This window comes from Varroa jacobsoni, unplaced genomic scaffold, assembly GCF_002532875.2.
Source record: "Varroa jacobsoni isolate VJ856 unplaced genomic scaffold, vjacob_1.0 contig00913, whole genome shotgun sequence".
NCBI lineage: Eukaryota > Metazoa > Arthropoda > Arachnida > Mesostigmata > Varroidae > Varroa > Varroa jacobsoni.
In genome coordinates, this window is record NW_019214551.1 from 1 (window position 1) to 22,315 (window position 22,315).

At 41.7% G+C, this 22,315-nt stretch overlaps 1 protein-coding gene and 2 long non-coding RNA genes across 15 annotated transcripts in view; 2 read left to right on the forward strand and 1 right to left on the reverse strand.

Annotated features, from left to right (window-relative positions):
- Positions 1-83: 83 nt before the first annotated feature.
- Positions 84-22,315, reverse strand: part of LOC111271718 (nuclear factor interleukin-3-regulated vrille) — a 58,361-nt gene continuing 36,129 nt past the window's right edge. For 3 of the 11 annotated variants that reach the window (XM_022852690.2, XM_086973014.1, XM_086973013.1), the window contains exons 2-3: positions 21,591-21,733; positions 84-2,972 (exon numbers count right to left, since the gene is read on the reverse strand). In XM_022852690.2, the coding sequence (XP_022708425.1) occupies positions 1,639-2,949 (1,311 nt within the window). In that variant the 5' untranslated portion in view covers positions 2,950-2,972; positions 21,591-21,733 and the 3' untranslated portion in view covers positions 84-1,638. Of the gene's footprint in view, positions 2,973-3,565; positions 3,948-4,820; positions 4,919-14,647; positions 15,234-21,590; positions 21,734-22,315 lie in introns of those variants that run through there. The other 8 variants (XM_022852692.2, XM_022852689.2, XM_022852687.2 and 5 more) reach the window with 8 other exon arrangements.
- Positions 6,274-7,258, forward strand: LOC147751958 (uncharacterized). 2 transcript variants are annotated; one of them, XR_015315440.1, is made up of 2 exons: positions 6,274-6,372; positions 6,881-7,258. It is a non-coding gene; the product is annotated as an uncharacterized LOC147751958 (long non-coding RNA). The 2 variants fall into 2 exon arrangements; XR_015315439.1 differs by having other exon boundaries at positions 6,284-6,372; positions 6,829-7,258.
- On the forward strand, positions 15,241-21,708 carry LOC111271719 (uncharacterized). 2 transcript variants are annotated; one of them, XR_002687051.2, is made up of 3 exons: positions 15,241-16,999; positions 20,691-20,976; positions 21,569-21,708. It is a non-coding gene; the product is annotated as an uncharacterized LOC111271719 (long non-coding RNA). The 2 variants fall into 2 exon arrangements; XR_002687052.2 differs by lacking the exon at positions 15,241-16,999 and adding an exon at positions 18,297-18,560.

Sequence of the window (22,315 nt, forward strand, 5' to 3'; positions counted from 1 at the left end):
TAGAATAGTGTTGTTTATTCTTGTTTTAAGTATATAGTTATCTGGGTAATCTTTGGTAACCGCTGGCGATAAAGGCGTAGAGATGATACGAAATTGTACTCTTTTTTTATTATTAGTTCTACGAGAGCATTCCGAGGTTTGCGGACGTTAGTTCGGCGTATATATATATAGTGACCCGTCCACACAAAAATTTCAATTTTTGCGTAATTGTCAACAGATCCGTCTATCATTGGGTACTTTTTGGGAAATCTTATAGTTTTTGTGTCAAGGTACTGAAGATATAAATTCGAGGCACTTAAATAGTAGTCACGGCAGTTTTATACGGTCAATCCGATTGTTATGGGAGGAGAAAGCAAATATATTCGACGTGTTCATTACAGACAATATTTTTATATACATTTGGTAGGCGGCTATCTTCGAGAAGACCATGAAAGTAACCGTGTTCCTCCAACGAGTACTCCCAACATAAAATATTTATATATGTATATATAAGTTATATTACTCTGCTAAAATCATTAATAATAATAATATTACAATTATTATCATTATTATACCGTATATATATCTCATTACTCCGACAACAAAGCAGTGACTTGTCATCAAATATCACATAATTCGTTCTCTTCTTTATCATTTTTTATCTGTCATATATAAAACTTTTTTTTAATTCACATTTCGATCGATTAAAAAGCCAGAAATGTTTTCATTATTCTGCAAGCTGCGTCATGTCCAACAGTTTCAGCGTCGCTGACAGACGAAATGAATAAATAGCCTGTATCGATGTCCAGCATACACCTGTATCCTAATTGGCTTCGTAAGGGCAGGATAGGACATAAGGCCCGATGATGTAATTTGTAGGTTCGCACAACAAATAGAAGCGCATAGGCAATAAATTTGAGAGTAGTTCTGAGGGGAAAAAGAGTAGCATATATATACACATATGGGCGGCTCGCTCAGCAAGACTTTCATAGTTGTCCGTCTTAAACATTACCCTTTACTTCACCAGTTCATCGCAGAATCCGCATTCAGTAATCATCATCATAGTGTTAGATCTATTTTATTGTCAGCTAGGTCTAGCGACAGACTTGACGGGGCCGCTGAGGCCATTAGAATTTGAAATAGACGTGCGCATCGAAAATGGCCCTCCCGCTAACAGACAGACATCACCAGCGACAAGACACTTATATTAAGGATAAGGAAAGTGGGTTGCTAGTATTTATAGATAATGATAAAATGCACGTTCGTCGTTAGTGTCGCATTATCACTGCTACTGATGTACTAGCATCAGTCAATGAATAAACATAGAGCAAACTGTTTATTGTTTAGCGTGATGCTATCTTTCTATTACTGTATATGTTATTTTATACGAATTCCTGGAAGTCCTCTACAATGTTTTTGCAGGCAATGGTGCTTAGGTGTGATGATGATCTAATTAAAAATCGTTCTATGCTCCAGTCGCTGTACCGCAGCGTCGACTAGTAGAAAAGGCTACTAGGCGACGTCTGTGGAAGTGTAGTATTTTTGTTCGTTCGTTTGTTTGCGGTTTCAAGTCTGTCATTGGAAGCAGCGCGCCATTGAAACATTAAGAGCACCGGATGGGTCCGTCTTTTAGCGCTTGGCAGCGGTTTGAGTAATATCTTAATGTTCACTTCCGCTAGAATTCCCACACGAGGACGGCGAGCTCTCGCCTACTTTGCGGAGGTCTTCAGGCTCCGCGGGCGTTGAAGGCGGACTCACTGGTGCTTCAGCTGGGGCGCCTTTACCGGCGAACGTCCCACCGGGACCAGGATGCAGCATAATGTCGCGCAGAGTCGCTACTTCCTCCGCCAACCTCTGCATTTCGGAACGCAATTGAATATTTTCGCTTTTTAGATTCGTTTGACCATTTACGCTGACGATCACTCGTCGACGTGATTTTGCCGGCCGAGGCGGACTCGCAGGCACATCCGTCGATGAAGCCCCACTGTCTCCATCGGACGATACACCGTCCTCGCGTTCACGCTGTTCTGGTGAGGTGCTTGCATCGCTGCCACTAATTAGCCATTTGTGGCGTAATTTATGCGGAAGGGAGAATGCTGTCCCTGCAGAAGGCGTCAAAGCTCCAGTGGGCTGATCTTCGGCCGAGGCCCAGGAGCCCGAGGAAAGCGGTGAACTCTCTTCACCTCGGGACGAATTGTGATGTGGCTCCTCGGCAGGATGTGGCAGTGGTGTCAATGTGTGGGGGTGATTGGGAGGATGAGGAGCTGGGCTATACACCGGTTGTAATAGTGCTTTAGGCATCGACAGCGCCGTAATTAACTTCGCATTACTTGTGGGAATTCCGGGGGCAGCAAGTGGGGCGGCTGGTGATGGTAATGGGCGCTGTAAGTGTGGATGATGCAATGGTATTGGCTGATGAATGACGGTACGTTGCGGAATCGCCGTTACTGGATCGGGAAGAGGTGGTGACGCGTGCGGCGGAGGGGGATGCGGTGTCCCGTGAGGATGTGGTCCCTGCAGTAACTGGCTCAGTCCGTGTGGAAGTTGCGCTGGGAGCATGGCTGGTCCAAGGCCGTACTTTTCGCGTATCGCATTTAGTTCGGCCCGTAGCATCGAGTTCTCCTTGACGAGTTCAAGGACGCGAGTTTCGAGAACCATATCATTGAGTCGGCGCTTCTCACGCGACCGTTTCGCCGCTTCGTTGTTTCGACGTCGCCGATCCCAATATGAATCATCTTTTTTCGAGTCGGGAATGAACTCGCGCTGTTTGCGTTGCGGGAACAATGCATCGCGCCCTCCTCCCCCTCCGCCCATAGGCGTTAATGCACTGCCAACGTCTATGGGCATAGTCCACGGACGTGGCGGCGGTGTTGCACAGATGTCCGAGCTGCCAGTTCCTGCTGGTGGACTGCCGTTGAGGAGCGCAATCTCCAGGCGCTGCTGTTTCTCGGGGGGCTCGTCTGCCACCATCGGATACCTCACGGCATCGATGTCTGTAATGAAAAGGGATGTGAGATGCGAAACAAAGACAACGCACACAAAAAAGAGGGTTAGAATTTCATCCTTCGAAGCCTATTTTATGACTGGGTTTTTAGCATCTGGGTTTAAGAAAGAAAAGGAATAGTTTGTGGTCACCGATTAAGCGATCGTTGTTGATTATCGTTAATATTTTATAGATATCTTCGTTTATTTATATATTACGGATATACGGCGATTTGATCCCATAAGCCGGACTGTATAGGAATTGACTAAGAAAGAGAAGAATTGGTTGTCTTTTGATCGAAGAAATCTTTCACACTTTTGTAAGAAAAATGGTAAAATACATACGGCAATTTACAAATATGTTTTTTAATAACGCCGCGATATAAAGGCCTCCAAGAACCTTGAAAAGTTTAAGGACTGTCTCCAACAAAGACATACACAGCCAGGCCCGATACTTAACCGATTGAAAAGGCTTCTTAATGAGAGGCAGAAGGCCACACTATAAGAAAATTACTGCTAGTCAACTAATGAAACAAATTCGAAAAAACTCATTAATCTGTTCTGATACCTACGAAATCTATAGTACGTTCCGCCAATTACTGACCATGAAAAGTGAATGCCCAGTTACCTACGTGTTCACCTACTCTATTCCTATTGCCGTTATTTACGTGCGTCGTCAGCACACACATGTAAACACAGAAAAGTACGCGTATATTACATATCACATGACAATGGCGTATAGCGCACATAACCGATGTCCACATACAAACAAGGAAAGGATCGTATAGAAAAATGAAAAGAGAACGCCCATTAGAAAACGATCTACAACACACAAGGATACGGACAGGTAACAAGCTCGGACTGGTCTAACATTACGCGCAACTCGTCGTCGTCGAGTTCGTCGCTGCTGTAAAGATAGTCCCTTAGATGCTCAAGAGTTCGCCCCGCTATTCTATTTTATTGGGTTATATGAATGAGCAAACTGGGGAGCAAACGACGATCTAGAGCGCGCTCCAGTTGCAGTTCGCGCCGTTCACCATGGCTGGAGGATGCAGGAAAGGGTTAACGCTGACAGACGGCAGACAGCGGCACGAGACGACAACAACAAAAACGACAACAACGAACTAACGGCCGATGCTGCTGCTGTGAGAGCTAGGCTACAGCGACAACGACGATAACGATATTCGACCAAAGCATCGCCGTTCGCAGTCGCCGAACAGTCGCGGCGTAGACGGGTTGATTGCCGTTACGCCTAGGGCAGAGTCAATGGGAGCAGCAGCAGCAGCAACAAAGGACAGCAGCAGCCGTAGCAGACGAAAATGTGCCACATCCTCCACTACAGAGAAAATCGGGTCAAGGTGCCAGCCCCGATTACCGTTATGTCACGAACGAACTAGAGATGGGGGAAAAACAACGATTGAAATAGCAATCCGCTTAACCTGAAGAGCTGCATTTTCTGTGGTCATAATGTCAACATCAGGCCCGAACACAAAAACGTGCTGGATGGCCGAACGCACGTCACAGATACATCGCACTCGATACTATACTAGTATACAAAACAAACAACTCATTCATATGTGGCCAACAAATCGATAACGAGGACAACAATTATAACCATAACCGGCAGATATTTCATATGGTCTTGGAATCGCATTGACAATACGCTGTGTTCGCGTGATATATATGTGCTCGATTATTACTACTGTTAATGTCTTCGGAATAGAAATAATAACAAAGATGAGGAACGGTTGTTATTGTTGATGATGTGGTTATAGTTTTGTTTGTTGTCGGTTTTCCAAAAATGATCGATCGATCGATCGGTCGATAGAAGCATCTCAGCAGAGCTCACGCAGTCTTACCTGAGTCAGACATTTAGCATCAGGCGCCGTCATCGGAGTGCCAAGCCGTGTGCTTTTACACCAACAGCAGGAGTATCCCCATTACAAGGCGGCTTCAATGGCAGTAGTAGTAATAGGAATAGAAGCGATAATATCGGTGGAAAGCTTCTAGCAGGGACACCATAGCACTTACTTGCCACTATGAAAATATTACTGCTACTATTAGAATCTCGAGGCTTCTGCAGGGTGCGCCTGCAGCTACCTTCTGGGTATTATTACGTTGCTATCGTCTATCGCCTAACGGTGGTTTCATCAGCGACGCGTCAGAATGCAGCGCGCCCGTAGTTGTAGCGGCAACAGGGGGAGGGGCAGCGTCAACAACAGTAATTCTAGTAGCAACCTATAAGATGATAGCCTAGTTTCGGCTTGCACATGAACTAGGTCAATGCTAGACAGTACAAAACAGATACAAAGACGGTAGCCGCAGCAATACGTGATGGCCTTACATACTTCAATGCACTCAACGGCTGGTTGCTTCAGCCGTCGGATAATAAACACAGTGGTGCTAGAGGTGCGACTTTCTCACAAGTACACATGTCTTGCTGTTTCATACTCTTCTTGCTGTTTTCTTTCTATCGTCAGTATTCGCCCAGCGTGCACGCCGGTGCCCTCCTATCGTCGCATTCCGTGTAAACGCCGACCGATACTGTAGCAGCCGTTACTCACGATCTTAACGTGTTTACGACTAACATGCGACTATACACCAGTCTGTTAAAACTCATGCCACAGCACAGGTGGCACGACTTTGTCACGACACGTTGACGAATGGAAAAAGAATCGTTTGTTGCTTTAATAGCAAACACAATATTGACAAACAACAACATCCGTTTGACGCGGATTTGCGATGCATTCAAATCAGATTGTGTTCCTGACACTGGGAAGTACTCATCAGAAGACAAGGCGTATGACATTGGCTTAACTGGAACGAGACGAAATAATTTTGCAATTAATGTTTTCAAAAAGGCTGTGTTTAGGCACTGGGCTTGCAAGTACCATAATTGAGTTTGAAAGTAGATCTTTCACATAATACACGTACAGCTTAGTACTTACTAAGTCTCGTTTCGGATTTGGTCGCAAGCGTCCACTCGTGCTTTATATTTGATTCATGATTCCTGGACTGCACCATGCAAAGAATTTCGAACGAGCGATCTCAACAGCAAACATCTACTACTGTGAATACCTCGTCCCTACAAACACTTCGCTCTGGAAGTGATTGAACAAATACTTTTTGGCTTACGACGGGCGTTACATATTGGACCGTTCGCAGAACTTGTCAGGGCGACATAAGGACGCCATACTTTCCGTTACGACCTTCTCATGCAACCCTCAAAGAGCTGGTTGTGGCGTCAGCGCACTAAATCTCTTATTCCATGACATCTACTCAGTGAAATGATAATGAGTCCATACATGAAAAGGCAACCATTGCCTACTAGACCCTTTACGGATGATGTTAGACAAAAAGCCTAGGCCACGACGGCAAACATTTTACTTATTCCTACAACTATGTAAATATGTAAGTACATTAAGAATTTTTAGAAGCGTTGAGATGTTGGATTTCCGAGTTTTCTTAATGAAATATTCGCCTGCGCCCTACTTTTAGATCACATTGTTATACGCCGGCTGCCATTAATACTCAACTAAGCTAACTACTGATTAAGAGTAATTGCGTAATAAATGGATTCTCTTCTAGCCTATAAAACATACATCGTCAAACATGAATTTGATTCCGAGTAAGCGGATAGTATTATACCCACAAAACATCAATATCGTTTTATCAGTACGAACGCAGGCTCGTCATCGACGGTGACAGCTATATCTTGTAGTTCCATTGGTCTCATTAAATACTTTTATTTGTTTTCATCGTCCTCCTGTTATCACCATAGTAAAGCCTTATCACTAGCACGCCAATAGTAGGTTTACGCCTAGATGTCTACCCTATGTATTCTTCTCGGTTTCATAACGACTACAGGCCACTGCCCGTTATGGATACGTATGCTAACACTGAATGTGCCAATTGACAGTTACATGGTGGTGGTAACATATCGTCAGCCTGCGCTACCCCATCAGGCGACATAATAAAGATGGCAGTAAATTGGGACAAGGCTGCCAGACCATGTCGACCTTCGTCGTTTGATATTATGGACGTCGCTAACGAGATCTGTGGCGAGCAGTACCAAAAAGAGGATCATTGTCGTTCGGGGGCAGTTTGTTGTCAATTTAACACGGAATTTGTGTTCTCGTCAGCGTGTATCGTTATTGGAAAACGTCATGAAGGAACGCACCCATGATGATGCGGTACGCATGTATGCGCATGCTATACGAAAGAGACAATTGCGATTATAGTACGTATTGCGGGCTCCTGTGCACACAAATACTGATATTTCGTTGGGTCATTTGGGTAGCATGACGTTTCTAATTACGCCTTCTTACGTTTTTAGTAGTAAACCAAATTAGTGTAATAAGCTTTTTATGATAGAACTCCTATTATTTGTCAATGTCATCGGAAAAACACGACAAACATGAACCTACTTTTGTTACGTGACAGGTTCTATCCTTTTGCATACATTTGAATTATTCCGGGATGCACGCCAATGTAGATTATGGTGTATTTGGAATTTTAAACCTAGGTCCATCCTTATATCGCGATGCAGAATATGTCACACCTAAATAAACTGAGGATTTTAATCGTGCGGGTAATACCATATTTCCAAAGATTACCCTGAACGCGAACCCCGCACTGTAAAACATACTTGTTATATTCATTGAAATAGAATAATAAGTTTTTTTTAGAAAAATTTTTTTAAGGACTCTCAGGACAATAGATGTTGATTATTTTAACAATTTATTTCAGATTTTCAGATTTTTCAATTGAACAAGGTGTTTTTCAATCTGCGACGTGAACCTAAATTCTCATGTAATTGGGGAGGACCACTACAATTATCATATTGGTTTCTACTTAGAAGGTCCTTGGAAGTAGACTAGAGATTCGGTAAGAGTGTATCGTAGAATCGCATGAGAGTATTTTAGGTCCACGTGCGTTGCAGGATCGAGCATAAGTTATAAGTATATAGAACTTCCGGACGTACATAGATTCGAAGAATCCCACTTATCTTTATAGCTAGACTTGTGTCGGGCCACGTATTCTTCTTAGAACAGTAACAATAAAAAGTACTGAAACTTTTGCATTCATTAGCAGAGACGCCGTCGGCTTAGGCGGCCCACAACACCTTAAACATAACCTCCATCCAAACCAGTGTCGAAAAATATGGGCGTAAATTTTTCTAATTTAATAATAAACGTTAGCTAGACTGGTCGTATAGCGCGCCGATTTGACACCACTCATATCAGATGTACTACACTGTACGACACATAAGTTATATGCGCCCTTATATCGCAACGCATACGCGTCTTACTGTTGAGTAATTCGATAAATATACTAGCTATTCTATGACGTTCTCCTTCAAACGTTGCCTCCATTTAAGGTCCAAGAAATACGTTATTGACACTAAAATGATAAACTTACATTATACACAAGCATAGAGATCTATATATATATATAGAAACTATCGTCAGTCATTTGTGCGACTCTTTCAAGCGCAAAGGCACCTGCAAGAAGAAAGAGAGAGACAATCCCAAGTGACATGATGTCAGCCGAATGGCGTGTCAAATTGATACTGCTGAATGTTTCCCAACAACGGTAGTCCCTTTTCCGTTATCTTACTGAGATTCGTATAAACACGCCTAGGTCTATTCACTCACTTCGGCGAGTTTATGCAATTTCTGGACCGCGATACTTCATGATAGTTTCCTTTTGCTGTCATCACAAAAGCTCCTTCATGGTCTGCAACTATAATCACAACAAGTGAACACCATGACCGCACTGCTGAGTCAAGTAATCTGACTTCTTTGTTATGACGTTTAAACGGTTCTAAATTTAGGGTAGCGTCCAGGTATTAGTCGTTATCGCAAAATGATGTAACGTTTTTTACGAGACTCTTTAAGCTTTCGTCTTTACTGGTTGCGAGTACAATAAAAATATTTCGAGTGGACTATGCCGATGAACCACAAAATGCGTCGGCGTACATCGATTTGTCCATCAAAAAATCGTTTTAGCACAAACGGACGTCGAGGAGTCCGATCAAAACAAGACTGTATATGCAGATTTTATTATGCAGATTCTAAAGGTCACTTTGTTATAATTGTCTTTGAATAGACATATTGTGCTGTAGTTATTTTCGAGATAGTGCTCTTAGATAATTCAAAGATAAGCTTTGAAGGCTAATTGTCTGAGGTAAGTTAGAGCTTCACACATCCTTTGATTGTAACATGTATACGCAGTCAAGGCTGAAATAAATGTTTTGGGTTTGTACGTCAGCTACTGCCATTCAGCACTCCTTTGTGCACTTGGCTCCCAGCAGTACGAAACGAAATGTCTGCATGGCCGATTTCAGACCCAGCCCACCATATGTCTCTAATTTTGGCAAGTAAACACGTTAGCCATTGCGTTATCACTGGAAGGAAGGCGACAGAGGACCAAAGAGAAAGGTGCTATTATGTTATTTCACGTTTGTGTTATGGTCCTATTAAACCCGTTTTTGATGAAAAATAGGTATCAGTTATCCATAGCGCGGATTGGCCATTTATCTTGGTACCGAGAATGAATACACGAGTCACTATTGATATTAACTAGAAATGCCAGAGTGGACAAGGCAAAGGGCTTTCGAACGGTCGACCTTACCGTCTAGTAGTTGCAGCGCGCCACTATGGCGATTGACAATTGGCAAGAGTTACATTCATTCCTAAACATTTTTATACAACATATAAAGCTTATTTCAACCCGATAATAACTTCTAATAGAATAAAATGTTTCGATACATAGACCGTAAATAACTGCGCGTGTTTCCTACGAGTCGTCACCCATTCGAGGCACGTGTTTGTTGACAGGCTATTTTTCGACGAAGAGATTGACGGCTAAATAAAAGCTAACAAATTAACTAAATGGTAATAAAATTCTAATAGATTTGTCATTATTATATTTGCGTGCACCAGCCAAGTGTGTCCTTAGCGGTCACGTTCCGGTTAATTTTAATGTTTCTTCGTTTGATGTTATATACATATATAATTGATCCAGGTCACTTACCCTAACAGACACCTGTTTAGCTCAATCGATATAAAGGTTAGGTAACTAAATGCAGTTTATCCTTGTATAAAATTTTTTACCGGTATTTCCGAAAATATACTTCCCTGAATAGTCAATGTTAACTATAAAAACGGTAGACTTATTAATCAGCTCTTCTGTTCTGCAAACCCTAGAACGCATGATATTTTAAAAAGGTTATCAGAGCCTGTTTTGCGTGATCTTCTACAGTAGTACCATCATAAAGGGTTCGGGCTGCAGCTCCCAAAAGCTTTCGCTCATTCGCTTGCCATTTCTATAATGTAAAATAGTATTATTTTACATTATAGAACATATTACATTGTTACAATGTTTTTTCCTTGCTAGGAATTGACTGAATGTTTAGTCTTTCTTTTTTCAAAGCTAGCCTCTTGTGACGATTTTAAGGTTGAAAAGAATGACCTTACTCGTGTCTCTGTAACAAAACTCATAGAGACTAAATAGCAAAGCAGAAGAGCGGGGCTACTGGCATTATCTTCATTTTTTGCATTTAACGGTACAAATGAATTATAGCCCTTTTCTGATAATCGTACTCATTACAGAATGAAAACTAAGGTCGTTAACAAACAGAAACTATTTGCTTGAGTATATTTTGTTTTTTTCGCATAGTCCTTAATCGAGTCCTAACCTGCGAGTGGAATCGCAGCAGTCAATAACCGGTCAGCAGATTAACTAATTTAACTTCTTACCTCATGAACCACTACAATCGACTCTACTTGGCTTTTTGAAGTTATATCACTTACAAAATAATTGCCAGTGTCCCAGTTTTTTAACATCCTCAGATGTTATCATCAGATAAATATATATTTTATTTGTCAATTATCAAACACAGACTTCGGTGTTTGCCAGACTTCTAAGTGTCATTACACCGATTTTCATCACTTTCCAGCGTGGAACGTGTAACATATATAGCCGGGTTTAAGAGCGGAATCATAAGGCATTCGCTTTTTACATCGATTCCTTTGTTGGTCAAACGCTGCGGAAAAAGCCGTTTTCCCTTTCCATCCCCATTTTTTGTTTCATTCTGTCTGTCTGTCACGTGTTGGGTCCCAAACGTATTAACGTGGGGTGAGCTCGCCCATCTCAAAGCAAGCACGCAGCGCCGCCTGCTATCCAACGAGTCAGACAAATGACTTTGCAGCGCCCCTTCTGTTTCCTGAGGCGATGTGAAGTGGCGATACGGAGACCCAGAAAAACGAAAGTGGGCTGTCTAAGTGGAACAACGCTAAATATTTCGCCAACGCTGGATCCATTCAGCCCACGGCATGACCTCGATTAGCCTTTTGCAACAACATTAAGAGAAACAATAACAACAACAATGAAAACAGCAATAATGACGAAATTGTTTAATAAATGAATCCGTGTCGGATGTGTTTTATCTATTTCTATGGACGCGGATAAGTTATAAATACGGTAAGTTCGACGGCAATTACAGTTGGTTTCTGCAACTTGATCGGTTCAACGACTGTGAACGAGGTGGGAAAATTAATTTGCCACGGTATACCGTCGATGGTTGTCGCAAACGATATAAATTGTCTAACAGATCGTCTATTTCAATATGGTACAAAAAGGAGTACTTCCGCTAGCGAGGCACAAAACGTAGTACATTGATTCTGAACAAGTAAGATGTTTAATTTATTTGGTTGCAATGCATAGATGATTCCCCGTCTTATCGGGCTTCTAAGCATTAAATGCTAGATATTCCGTACTGAGACCCTCAACATAAAACATGTACTTAATTAATTGCTGCAGATTTAACAGACCATATGCCTCCATATTGTATATAGTGATGCTTGTTCTTCATGGATAGATGACCAAATAATACATCCTCGCAGTGTGGAACAATTTTTTGGAGTTTGTACACTTCAAGTTGGTAACTTCGGTTACCTTCGTGTGACAGACTCGATACGCCATCATCTATGGTCCTTTACAGATACTGCCGGCGAGCTTGACCGAATTCAGTGTATTGATGAATGAAATTTAGGTAGCGCAAAAGCAACGTTTTTAGCGGTGAAGCAAACCGCGGATAGCATTCGATATGGACTTTATTTATGTATATCAGCACACCTAAAAGGTTCATCTGTGAAAGCCTGAAGAAATATTGCCAAAAAACTTTTGCTATTCCTGATAATTACGAACATTTCGAAGTGGTATCCTATGACACTTCAGTGGCACATGTATCAGCAGTGCCAAATTTTTTACAGAAGATAACTGTGCTGTATCCGCACCTGTTTGTGTATCCTTGTCAAAGATATTCCAAGTAACAAATATTAACAATGACATCTGAAAGCTACCATATTTAAAGACAACACTCGTTACTTTTCCGCAGTACATCATTGTATCGGTAGATTTGCAGTACTTTGCTATAATCCGTTCACCTTCGACAAATATGAGTGATTCGAACAACGGACACCGCTCCATGTGCTGAAGGCTGCAGTTCTCTGCAACACGAACGTTAGAGCCTGAACATCAGATAAGCCAATGGCCGAACTGCAAAAAAGCTAATACACGAAAACGTCATAGGCTAACATCAAGATGGAAAAGCAAAATAATCATTTCGGCAGACGAAAACAAAGTTGGCGCGTGGCAGAGAGGGAAGCACTTGCTGTTCCAAGGCTCGGGTTCTATTTAAGCGAATCTGGGTTGATCGAGACGCTGATCTGAGTGTTGATCTGGGTTGCGGCGACCCCGTTACCCCGGTCTACGCCGTCTTGTTGAATGTACCATTCCGTTCTTAACTCACCACTCAATGAATGGGATAATAAATCATTATCATCCACCATTACTAGTGAGGATGCGTGGACGGGTAAATGGGTAGACGTAAATGGGGTTATTTTGCAGTCTCTGTTGCCTATCCGACTCAGAAGGACAGCGTCTAGTACGCCGTAGCGTGAAGAGATAGCAGAAGAAGAAGCTAGAGAATGCAGCTGGCGAGCGACGCGTAACGATCAAGCGCTGCAATTTATTTGAAGATGTTCTCCGACTGGTGACGGCCGCGGCGGCGCGCTCGGCAATATTGTCTCGATGACAACAATAATAACAACTACCATCTGCAAAGCCCTGACGGGGAGAGTCAGGACAACCACGTAACAATCATTCCCGACAAGCGGTATGGCACGATCTAACTGGCTGTCTGGCAATCTTAGTATGTTAAGGACACGAATAACATCGATGCTACCACCGATAGGAGGTAGGGCATAACGGCCAAGGCTAATGTGGCGAGAGAATCCTATGCTGAGTCTTATCGACCTAGTTTAATAAACGCTAGTAATGACGAAGGGTCACAAGACGTAAACCGCTGGTCCTTAATTGTACGCACACGAGTATGATCGGGACAAAGTTTACTGTGCTTACCTGTCTTAATTCTAGCTCGTTAGGGAGTGGCTTATTAGCCAATTGGACTTGCATAAGGTACTCCGATTATTAAGTTACTTAATCCATCTTCATTAAAACCACCAGCTGAAGCAACAGAAGATCCAGCTGTATCATCTGCATTAATACCGTTTATGAAAAATCATTAATCCTATTTAGTGAAGATAATTCAAGATGTTGAGGTGGCTCTATAAATCCAGTATACTTGGCCAGAATAGTTGTTGGTATTAAAGGCCCGATAATTAAATCGTCTTTGATCACATATTCTAATCGATTTTGAAAGCCCATAGAAATGGAAATCGTGTATTTTTTTATGGATGAGAAACGCTTAATGATACTGTGGTCGCGGCAGCGGGATTCAAGCGAACGGGATGAGAGCACTACTTCTGGCTTATTTCCATAGAAGTTAATCAGCAATGGTTAAACCGATGGACAGTTTTTGCCGATGGATGGCAAATGACAAAGGTGGGAAAGTTCGTAATAAAAACCTAGTATTTATAATTAAGTCTCCGCTGTTCTTATTTAATAGTTGAGCGTTGTGCTGTTGTCTAGTATTGCCTTTACATCCTAAAGGAGTATACTGCAATACTGGTTCAGATTCAGCAATAAACGCCTAAAGTTTCTGGGTACTATTCAACGAAACTGAGGATCTCCGAATGTAGCAGGTTTGCGATGAGGTTCCTCCTGACTAAATACGCTCACGATAATCTCGAAGTAAATTATCTCACGATAAGGTCGGCTATAGTCTTGCTTGAGCCATCGTAACGTGTGTGATGTAATACGATGGACGAGGCTTGTATATACCTATGCGCAGATATAAAACACGTAAACAGAGATTGTCAATTGGATACACTAATATAACAACATGTCGTTGCTTACAGTGGCTTTAAGGTACCCGTAGTAAAATATCAATGATGGCTCTTAGATAAATCTCATCTTGCCTCCAAGGCGCCTGATATATATCATTAGGCTACCACGATTATTATGCGGATCGACCAAAACGATAAAAACTAACTCGTTCCACCTCTTTTTAAAGAATCAACCACTATTTGAGAAGTTGATACATTTCGTATTAGGTACTGTTTATGAGATAACAATTGACTTTTTTTCGTACATGTAAGAAGCCGGCATCTTATTGTACCTTGCATAGCCCTTTCCTGATCAGAGAGCTGAATTTGCGTGCTAATCGCTAGTAGCACCTGCCGATGTGTCCATCAGACGACAGGCGTATTCTCTCACTTCACAAGTCTCAAGTTGAAGACCGCTTTTTTTGGCAACGTAGAAATTTCAAAATCGTGCTATATTTATTATTCAAATTTAATATACACTTGCCATGCATTGCTGGCTCTAGTATACATATGGCTAGTAACAGCTAATCAACGGAAAGTGTCTAGAATTGTCAGATAACAACATTATTATCTAGTCTTATTTTCCCTTCAACAATATATGCCTTTGGTACTCTTGTTGTGTGTGCTGTTGTTGTAGCAGTTTATTGCTGTCGCTTTAGACGTCGTTAGATGTAGTTTGGGCGCGTGGACACCGATACTGTTTTGAAGATAGGTTGTGTTTCGTTGACGCGCAGTGCAACGTCACCCGTCCAGTGGCGTCCGTTCGTTTATTCAATAAGACGACCCGAGAAGAGAGAAGAGGCCTTCAACGCGAAGGCTTCTCCAATGGCAATCATCGAAGGTCCTAGAAGTAGCAGTATGTGTGTGGATGGCGTACAGGATGAATGGGCTGACTGCGCCTGCTGTCACAATTACGGCCACGAAGGACAGCAACTAAGTTGAACTGACCGATCCTTACAATCAGCAATCTTCTTAAATCTAAATTTGTTAACATACACACATATATATATATATATCGAAATTATCGAAGGGCAATGCCCACTCTACTGAAAAAAATTAGCGAGACATAACTTATCAATCGATGAAAAGGCGATACTTGCAATACGCGTTTAATATAGTAAGTTTAATATATTAGTAACATTCAATAGAATAGGGTTGAACATTGACTTCCAGGTAGCCCGAAGTGGTTGCTAGTGATGGCAGCCTTTTAACTTATAACTTATAACTTTTCAATATATAACTTATACTCGTGAGCTTTTGAAAGAGAGGAGGGAAAAAACGTTTCCTTATGGTCATCCTTTATACTGATTCGCATTTATGTAGCATAATGTGGTAGGATAAACATTTTATGTATGATGATGTAGAAGCCACAGTCGTTTTGTACACCAAATTTCAATGGCATGGAAGAAAATGTGTTTGGAACATAATAATGAAATAAGAATACATTTCAATTGGCATATTTCAAGATTATGTTTTGCATTGAGGATATGTATTTGAATGATCTCGTTTTCAATTGTTATAGTGGTTAGTAATAGCGAAACAGATATACACGTTCAGGAAATGTACGTTTGTTTCTGAATTGGATTTTGTCATTTACGATTTGTCGTCGACCTGTTTTTATCAAGGATAGAGTATACTATATACATCAGAAAACAAAGCTGACAGGGCTCTCGTCAGGATTTGTCTGACATTTGGCTCAGTGATCGGTTTTATCCTTTATATTTTGTTATTATCCAGTTGGTTGGAATCGGCCACTGTGCGAGCGATATATCCGCAATGGGGATAATACTTCACAACAGAACAGAAAATAGAGACCGAAGTATCTGTTCAGGTGCACTGGGTATAGGCTCAGACATCGGACTCCGATGAGATATTTATTGATCGGTCCGATCGTTTAATTAGCATTTCATAATCAGACTTATTCAGCAAATACCTCTGGGTGCTCTTGTTTTGTCTTAACTATTACAAGGCGACAACGGTGTGTTCTCTTTAACATTGTGTCTCTAAATCGACATAAATTTTTATAGAAAGTTTTGATCATTGACTTAGGTACAGATAAGTGTTTGAGCACAGGTATGCGTGATGTCCAAAGCTTGATGATTTCAGAGCTGCCTCTTCACTGACCGGCTCTGCTCATCTGAAACTGCGTGTTCATTACACGATTTAGCCAAACTACTGAACTTCTTGCCTTTCTGTTGTTCTTTTTTTTTTCATTCTAAGACGTGACCACGATGATACCTTTAGTATATCCACAATACGGTTATCTGCCGTGTGCTGTTTGTCTATGTGCGTGTGTCCTATTGCCGCCTACGTGCGCTAACTGATATCGCCATTGCCTTGGCCGTGACAGTCCTTACCATCCGCAGCAGCCCCAGCGGTAACAGCGCACGCAACCAGAATCAGGTAGCCAGGACACGCCAGCCGTCGTCAATTTGCTTCTACTTATTTATCTATATCCGTGTGCAGTCTATCTCAAGTCTATCGGGCCACCTGTCCGTTTGTCTGTCTCTCCATTCATAGGGGTTCCTGAGCCCTTGACGTCGTTCTGCTGTGTGTGGCAGTGGCCATAACGATGGCCACAGCCGCTGCTGTTATCGCCCTTGTAGACCCTGGCGTGGCCAGCTATACGGACATCGCTGTATTGCCATCGAAATCACCACAACGCAAGCGTCGAGCATAAGCCCGAAACAACAGGACAGCCATATTTGGTTCTTTTTTTCTGCCAGCCACTCTCTATACAATCAGTAAGTCGTATAGTTAGACTACTATTAGCTTAGCTAGTGTAGGGCAACGCCGTAACGAACGATACCATAGCAGCCATCCACAACAGCAGCAAAGAGACGCTGCAAAACTGCTACGGCAGAGGATCAGCGGTGCGCCCCTATGCGATGCTGTGACTGGGTGCAAGTGTTTCGATTGCCGTTGTTACTACGATCGCCAGTACGAAAGAGTTACACTATATAGACGTACCATACAGTAAATAGACGTTGTGCGATGGCTATGACAAGGCGCTATAACAATCACGCTTCACTCTTTCTGTCCGCTCTTTCTGAACATCTGGGTCATGGCCTCGTTCTTACATTGCTGCTATTCCTTATTTCTGTCTTAATGTATATATATATATATATCTATATAAAGTGAGAGAGAGCGAAAAAGGGAAACTACATGTATGTGCTTTGATTTCTATTACAGTATATAAATACACACGGAGAGAAATTAAGTTACTCGAAAACGTATCAAACTGTTCCGCATATGTGTGAAGAAAGATCAGGCCCCCCCTCCCCCCCCCACACACACACACAGTTTAGAACAAAAAAACCTCTATTGATCTGGTGAGGGATTAACAAATGGAGTAAAGACAAGATGCAAGTTTTGCAGTAAGTTCACTTAACTTCAACAGTTATTGTCAATGCAGCTATCATTTGCTTTAATTAATTATATATTACGTGACGAACACGGTATATAATCGAGATGCGGGTACAGTATGTGATCTTATGTAACCAAACCTACAAATGTTCAGTGCCGGAAAACACCCGACATCTGGTTAAACTAACCATAGCTACCAATACGTATAGTGCCACATCAAAGCCAATGGAAATAATCTTCTCTCATTGAAATCCACCAAAATTCCCACACGAGCCGATTAGGCATACGCTTATATTAAACAAATTCACTTTTTTAGCATTGATACCGGGCGCGGGACCCTATTAATTTTTCGATTTTAATAAACACAAACATATTGAGCCAATGGTTAGTAGGATTCTTTCCGAATACTCCCACCAAAACATGTTCAATCCGAGTTGTCACAGGACTGTCGCACATGGACTGTCGTATTGGAATTGATTTAACCGCTTACTAAATATTACAATAATATAATAATAAATAAATAAAAAAAGATAAAAATAAGAACAAAAATTTTGCTTATGTGGACCATCTATGGTAGTCTTTTTCGTCTGGCTTGGCTACCAAAGTGTTTCATGCGTACTAATCAGACTAAAACCTCTCGTCACGTTAGTAGAGAGAGATCCTAAGCACATGAGATAACAGTCAGTCCAATTAATGCAGGGATTCGTAATGAAAATGACGGCCAATTCTGCAATGTGCCCTGTATTTCTTACGGCTCAACCCAGTAGCGCCGGTAACCTTCATTCAATTTTGTCACCAGAGTTACCACTGAACCCGAGTAGAGCCTGTCGTGGTAATCACCCCGCCAGCCGCCCCTGATAGCACAAGATTAGCGACGAAAGAAAGCAGGACGGTAAATGGAAGCTACCAGCTCTAACGTATGATTGGACGGATTTCAATGTAAGCATTTGTTTCGAATATCAGCAGACTCAGAACAGCACAACCTCTCCAGTTTTTTAACGCACGTTTTGATTTGTGACAAACGTATGCTTTTTCCGTATATTGACTTGCAAAATCAATTGTCTGAATGTCGTTCATGTACTCCAACGAGCATTTCTCGCCTGCCGCAGTGTCGCTATGCACAGATCGTTGGCCGTACGCTACGCGTGTTTATTTGTTATAACTCTTCTACCGCCTGTAAGCTACAGTCACATCCACAGTTCTGCATATATATATATATCATGGAAATGACCTCTGCCGGTCGCGTCAACCAATGGTTGTCTAGAATTCAAGCACCGACTATGCCAAGCAATTGCCGCTGCTGCCAGTAGCAGAATCAGCGAAGAACGCCAGGCTGGCGTATTCGAAGGACGCTGCACTGCGGTACTATGCCATCTGCTATAGCGCTCACCCTTTGGTTGACTAGTTAGTGAGCTCATGTGAATGAATGAAACGAAGTGCTTCAGTCACTTCAGAGCTCAGCCGGGCAGGCTCAATTGGCAGTACCAGTTCCGAGTCATGTCCGAGCTGTGCACCGACTTTTCAATCATAAACAAACAGTCACGCGCACACAAAGGCTATACGTAGGATCAGCATGTACTATTATTGATTGTGGAAACAGCAACGGCTGCACGGATCCGTAAAGATGGCGATCCATCACAGCAGCGCTGGGCGGTGGGCAATAACTTTCGCTTCGGATTACTTTTCTGGTCGGATCGCTCCTCGGGTTCGCTTTTTGCTTGTGTTCATCATCCTATGGATAGCAGAGACTTCGCCGACTTCCAAACATCAACTTCACTTATATGTCCCAGAATCGCTTATAGGCCGCCCAGAATCGGCATTAATAGCAGCAATTGGACAAGATGTAGAGGTCCAATCAAATTGATGTGGCTATATACAGGCCGGCGTATATGTGAAAGGGCTCGCTCGCGAGTCAGTGGCACTACAGAAAAGTTGTTGGTGAGCTGAAGGATCGACTCCCTAAGTTGACTAGACGATGCCGATGATAATGATCCGGATACCAACGACGGTAGCGGTAATAATACTAATATTAATAACAACGATCATACGTAGAAGAAGAAGAAGAAAAAGAATGAAAGTGTTTATTTTCTGTCATGATTCTTGTTTTGTCGTTTCGCGCTTCATGTACTTGCTCTTTCTGCGTTCATTCATGAATGAGCTCGTTTGGTTAGCCGATCAATTATCGTATCCATGAAAAAAGCAAATGATTGATGAAGTGTAGGGACACGACATAGCGGAAGCCCAAATCAAGTCAAAATCAGACTGACTACGGATGCCGGGCTGAATACGGAGGACGTTGCTAACCAACAAGCTTTATTAGGCCAAAAATCTGCAGCGGAGCAGAGGTCAGAAATACTAACAAAATGAAAAGTACAAAGTAGTGAGGCTGCTGTGTATTTACTGAGAAAGTCCTGTACGTCGAAGCAAGTACTTACAGGTCCAATGTACTATTTAAATGACAGTCTGCGTGCCCTAACCGAGAGTCATCGTATATGAATTATAACTATAAGACATAAAATTTCCTTCAGATCTTGCCCCTAGCGAACATGGCCTGATAAGCAAAATTTTGACCAGCGGTGCTTCTTGTCGTCTATTGCTTATGTGTGTTGTTTATATTTATGTGTATATGTTTAATAACCACAATAACAACCAAATACGCGCAGTAAATATCTTCATTAATTAGCAGTAAGAAATAAATAGCAATTAAGAGCAGTTCCTTTTTTATCGGCTACTGTTGCATTAGTACGCCTTAAGGATTCTCAATTAGCATCAGATTCTATGATTTGCAAGCAATCTCTAGTAGAAAGAAGAACTTTGACAAAAACGCATCATTTTAATTTCCCCTATATATATTCATATTATACTATAAGTAACTTATAGTAGTATAAGTTAAGTACTATACTAAGAAATTTATACTACTATAAGTATAAAACGCGTATGTATTCTCTATTTTGGTGACTCTGCTGTTGTTTTTTTATAGATTAAAATTTGCCAACAGTTAGAACATAAGCTATTGTAGCAAAACGCATTTTTCTTTCCTTCTACTGTTACTACATAATGGTTCACCAGTTTGGAAGAAGGATGCCACTTGGTCATGTGGACGTATTTTCATTACGATACTTCGAGACGTTGAATGAACCTTCGGGGGGCCGGCAAAAAAAAAGATGACGCAATAATAGGAAAGTCAGCTCGATCAATTATTCGTCTGTATTAGAAGTGAAACTGTTGGAACATCACAGTGACGATGTCGGCGCTCAATTCCCCGCTCCGGCCCACAAATTGATCGCTTGGCCGTCGGCTCCGGGCCGATCGACCATCAGCACACGCATGTTTGCACAGGAACAGAAACTTCAGGGTAAGAATGTAGAAGTCTGTGCCATAGTGTACATATGTGGGCTCGTTGCTCCTTTACACTATTAGATTTGGATTTCTATGGGTTTCTAGTGTTTGACAAAATTACACGCCGGGTATTTGTATACATAGACAAGGCTTTAGAGGCCTTTGCAGATAGTAAAGCTTGTTAAAGAAAGGGCAATAGGGAAACCTATATCTAATGGATACCCACGTTCAGATGAGTTTCCCCATTTGGACATGTAATTCCTTCTCATTTGGAAATTTTGAATACCAACGAAAATGCGCAGGCTGTGTACACGTTTATGACCTAGGATTGTATCTTTGCATACTTCTAAATGATTAGATTCACATGATCTTCTTGAAATGAAGAATGGACAAGCAATAACGATTTAATGACTACATTAAAAATTCAATAATGGAAATGAACAAGATGTCCGAATATGAAATATTGCTGTGGACATGTACTGCTTGGCATGTCCAGAGAAAGACATAGGGAAGACGGCCAAAGATAGTTTTTCCGTCCTTAAGCTTAAAGCACTAAACTCAACTACAAGCGTAAATAACTTATGGAATAATTGTTAAATCAAAAACAGGTAAAGCCAGCACCAGACCTACCTACAGATAATGCTACGGAACTTCAAGTCAATGAAGGCCGGTGTTGGGGTCCAAGCTTCAGGAAACGGTGTTTTTAGTTGGTTGAGCTATTACCGGCTGAAGATCGACGGACTGGAGTTGTAATCTGCCAATTCCTTTGCCACCTGTAACAGAATGAGAAAGTAGTTTTGTAAGTTATAATATTGGATTTTAAAATCAGGCAATACGAACAGTCAAAAGGTTAATACTGCAGGTCCTACTATTTCTGGTGAACACTGTCTTAGAATTTTCTGCAAAGGTCTGGGAGTTATATGAGCAATGCAGAAAAGAAACGGTAACCTTAATAAATTGTCTATTTAAATATTAATCAATCACAAATTTAGACGGTCCAGTTTTTATTTTTAGCTAATAAAATACGAGTTCGAAAGTCGAGCGCGTTTTCCTTATTGTACTGCCGACTCATTCGTACACCCCCTTTTTCGCTGACCTTTTCCTAGTTTCCTGCTGAAGCCTTTTTCTACAGAAGACGGCATTATAACTGAACAGTTTGTACAGCGATCGTGTATAATAGGACATCGCCAGTTACCTTATATACAATACTATATTTATTTTTGCTTCAGAAATACGTCGTGCGTGATGTGCAATGTTCGACGAATGTGACGTCGTTCACCTGCTCGAAAACCGTATAGTTATTCTCGATGGCGAACAGCACAGACATTATCTGGGCGCCCTGCAACACAAATTCC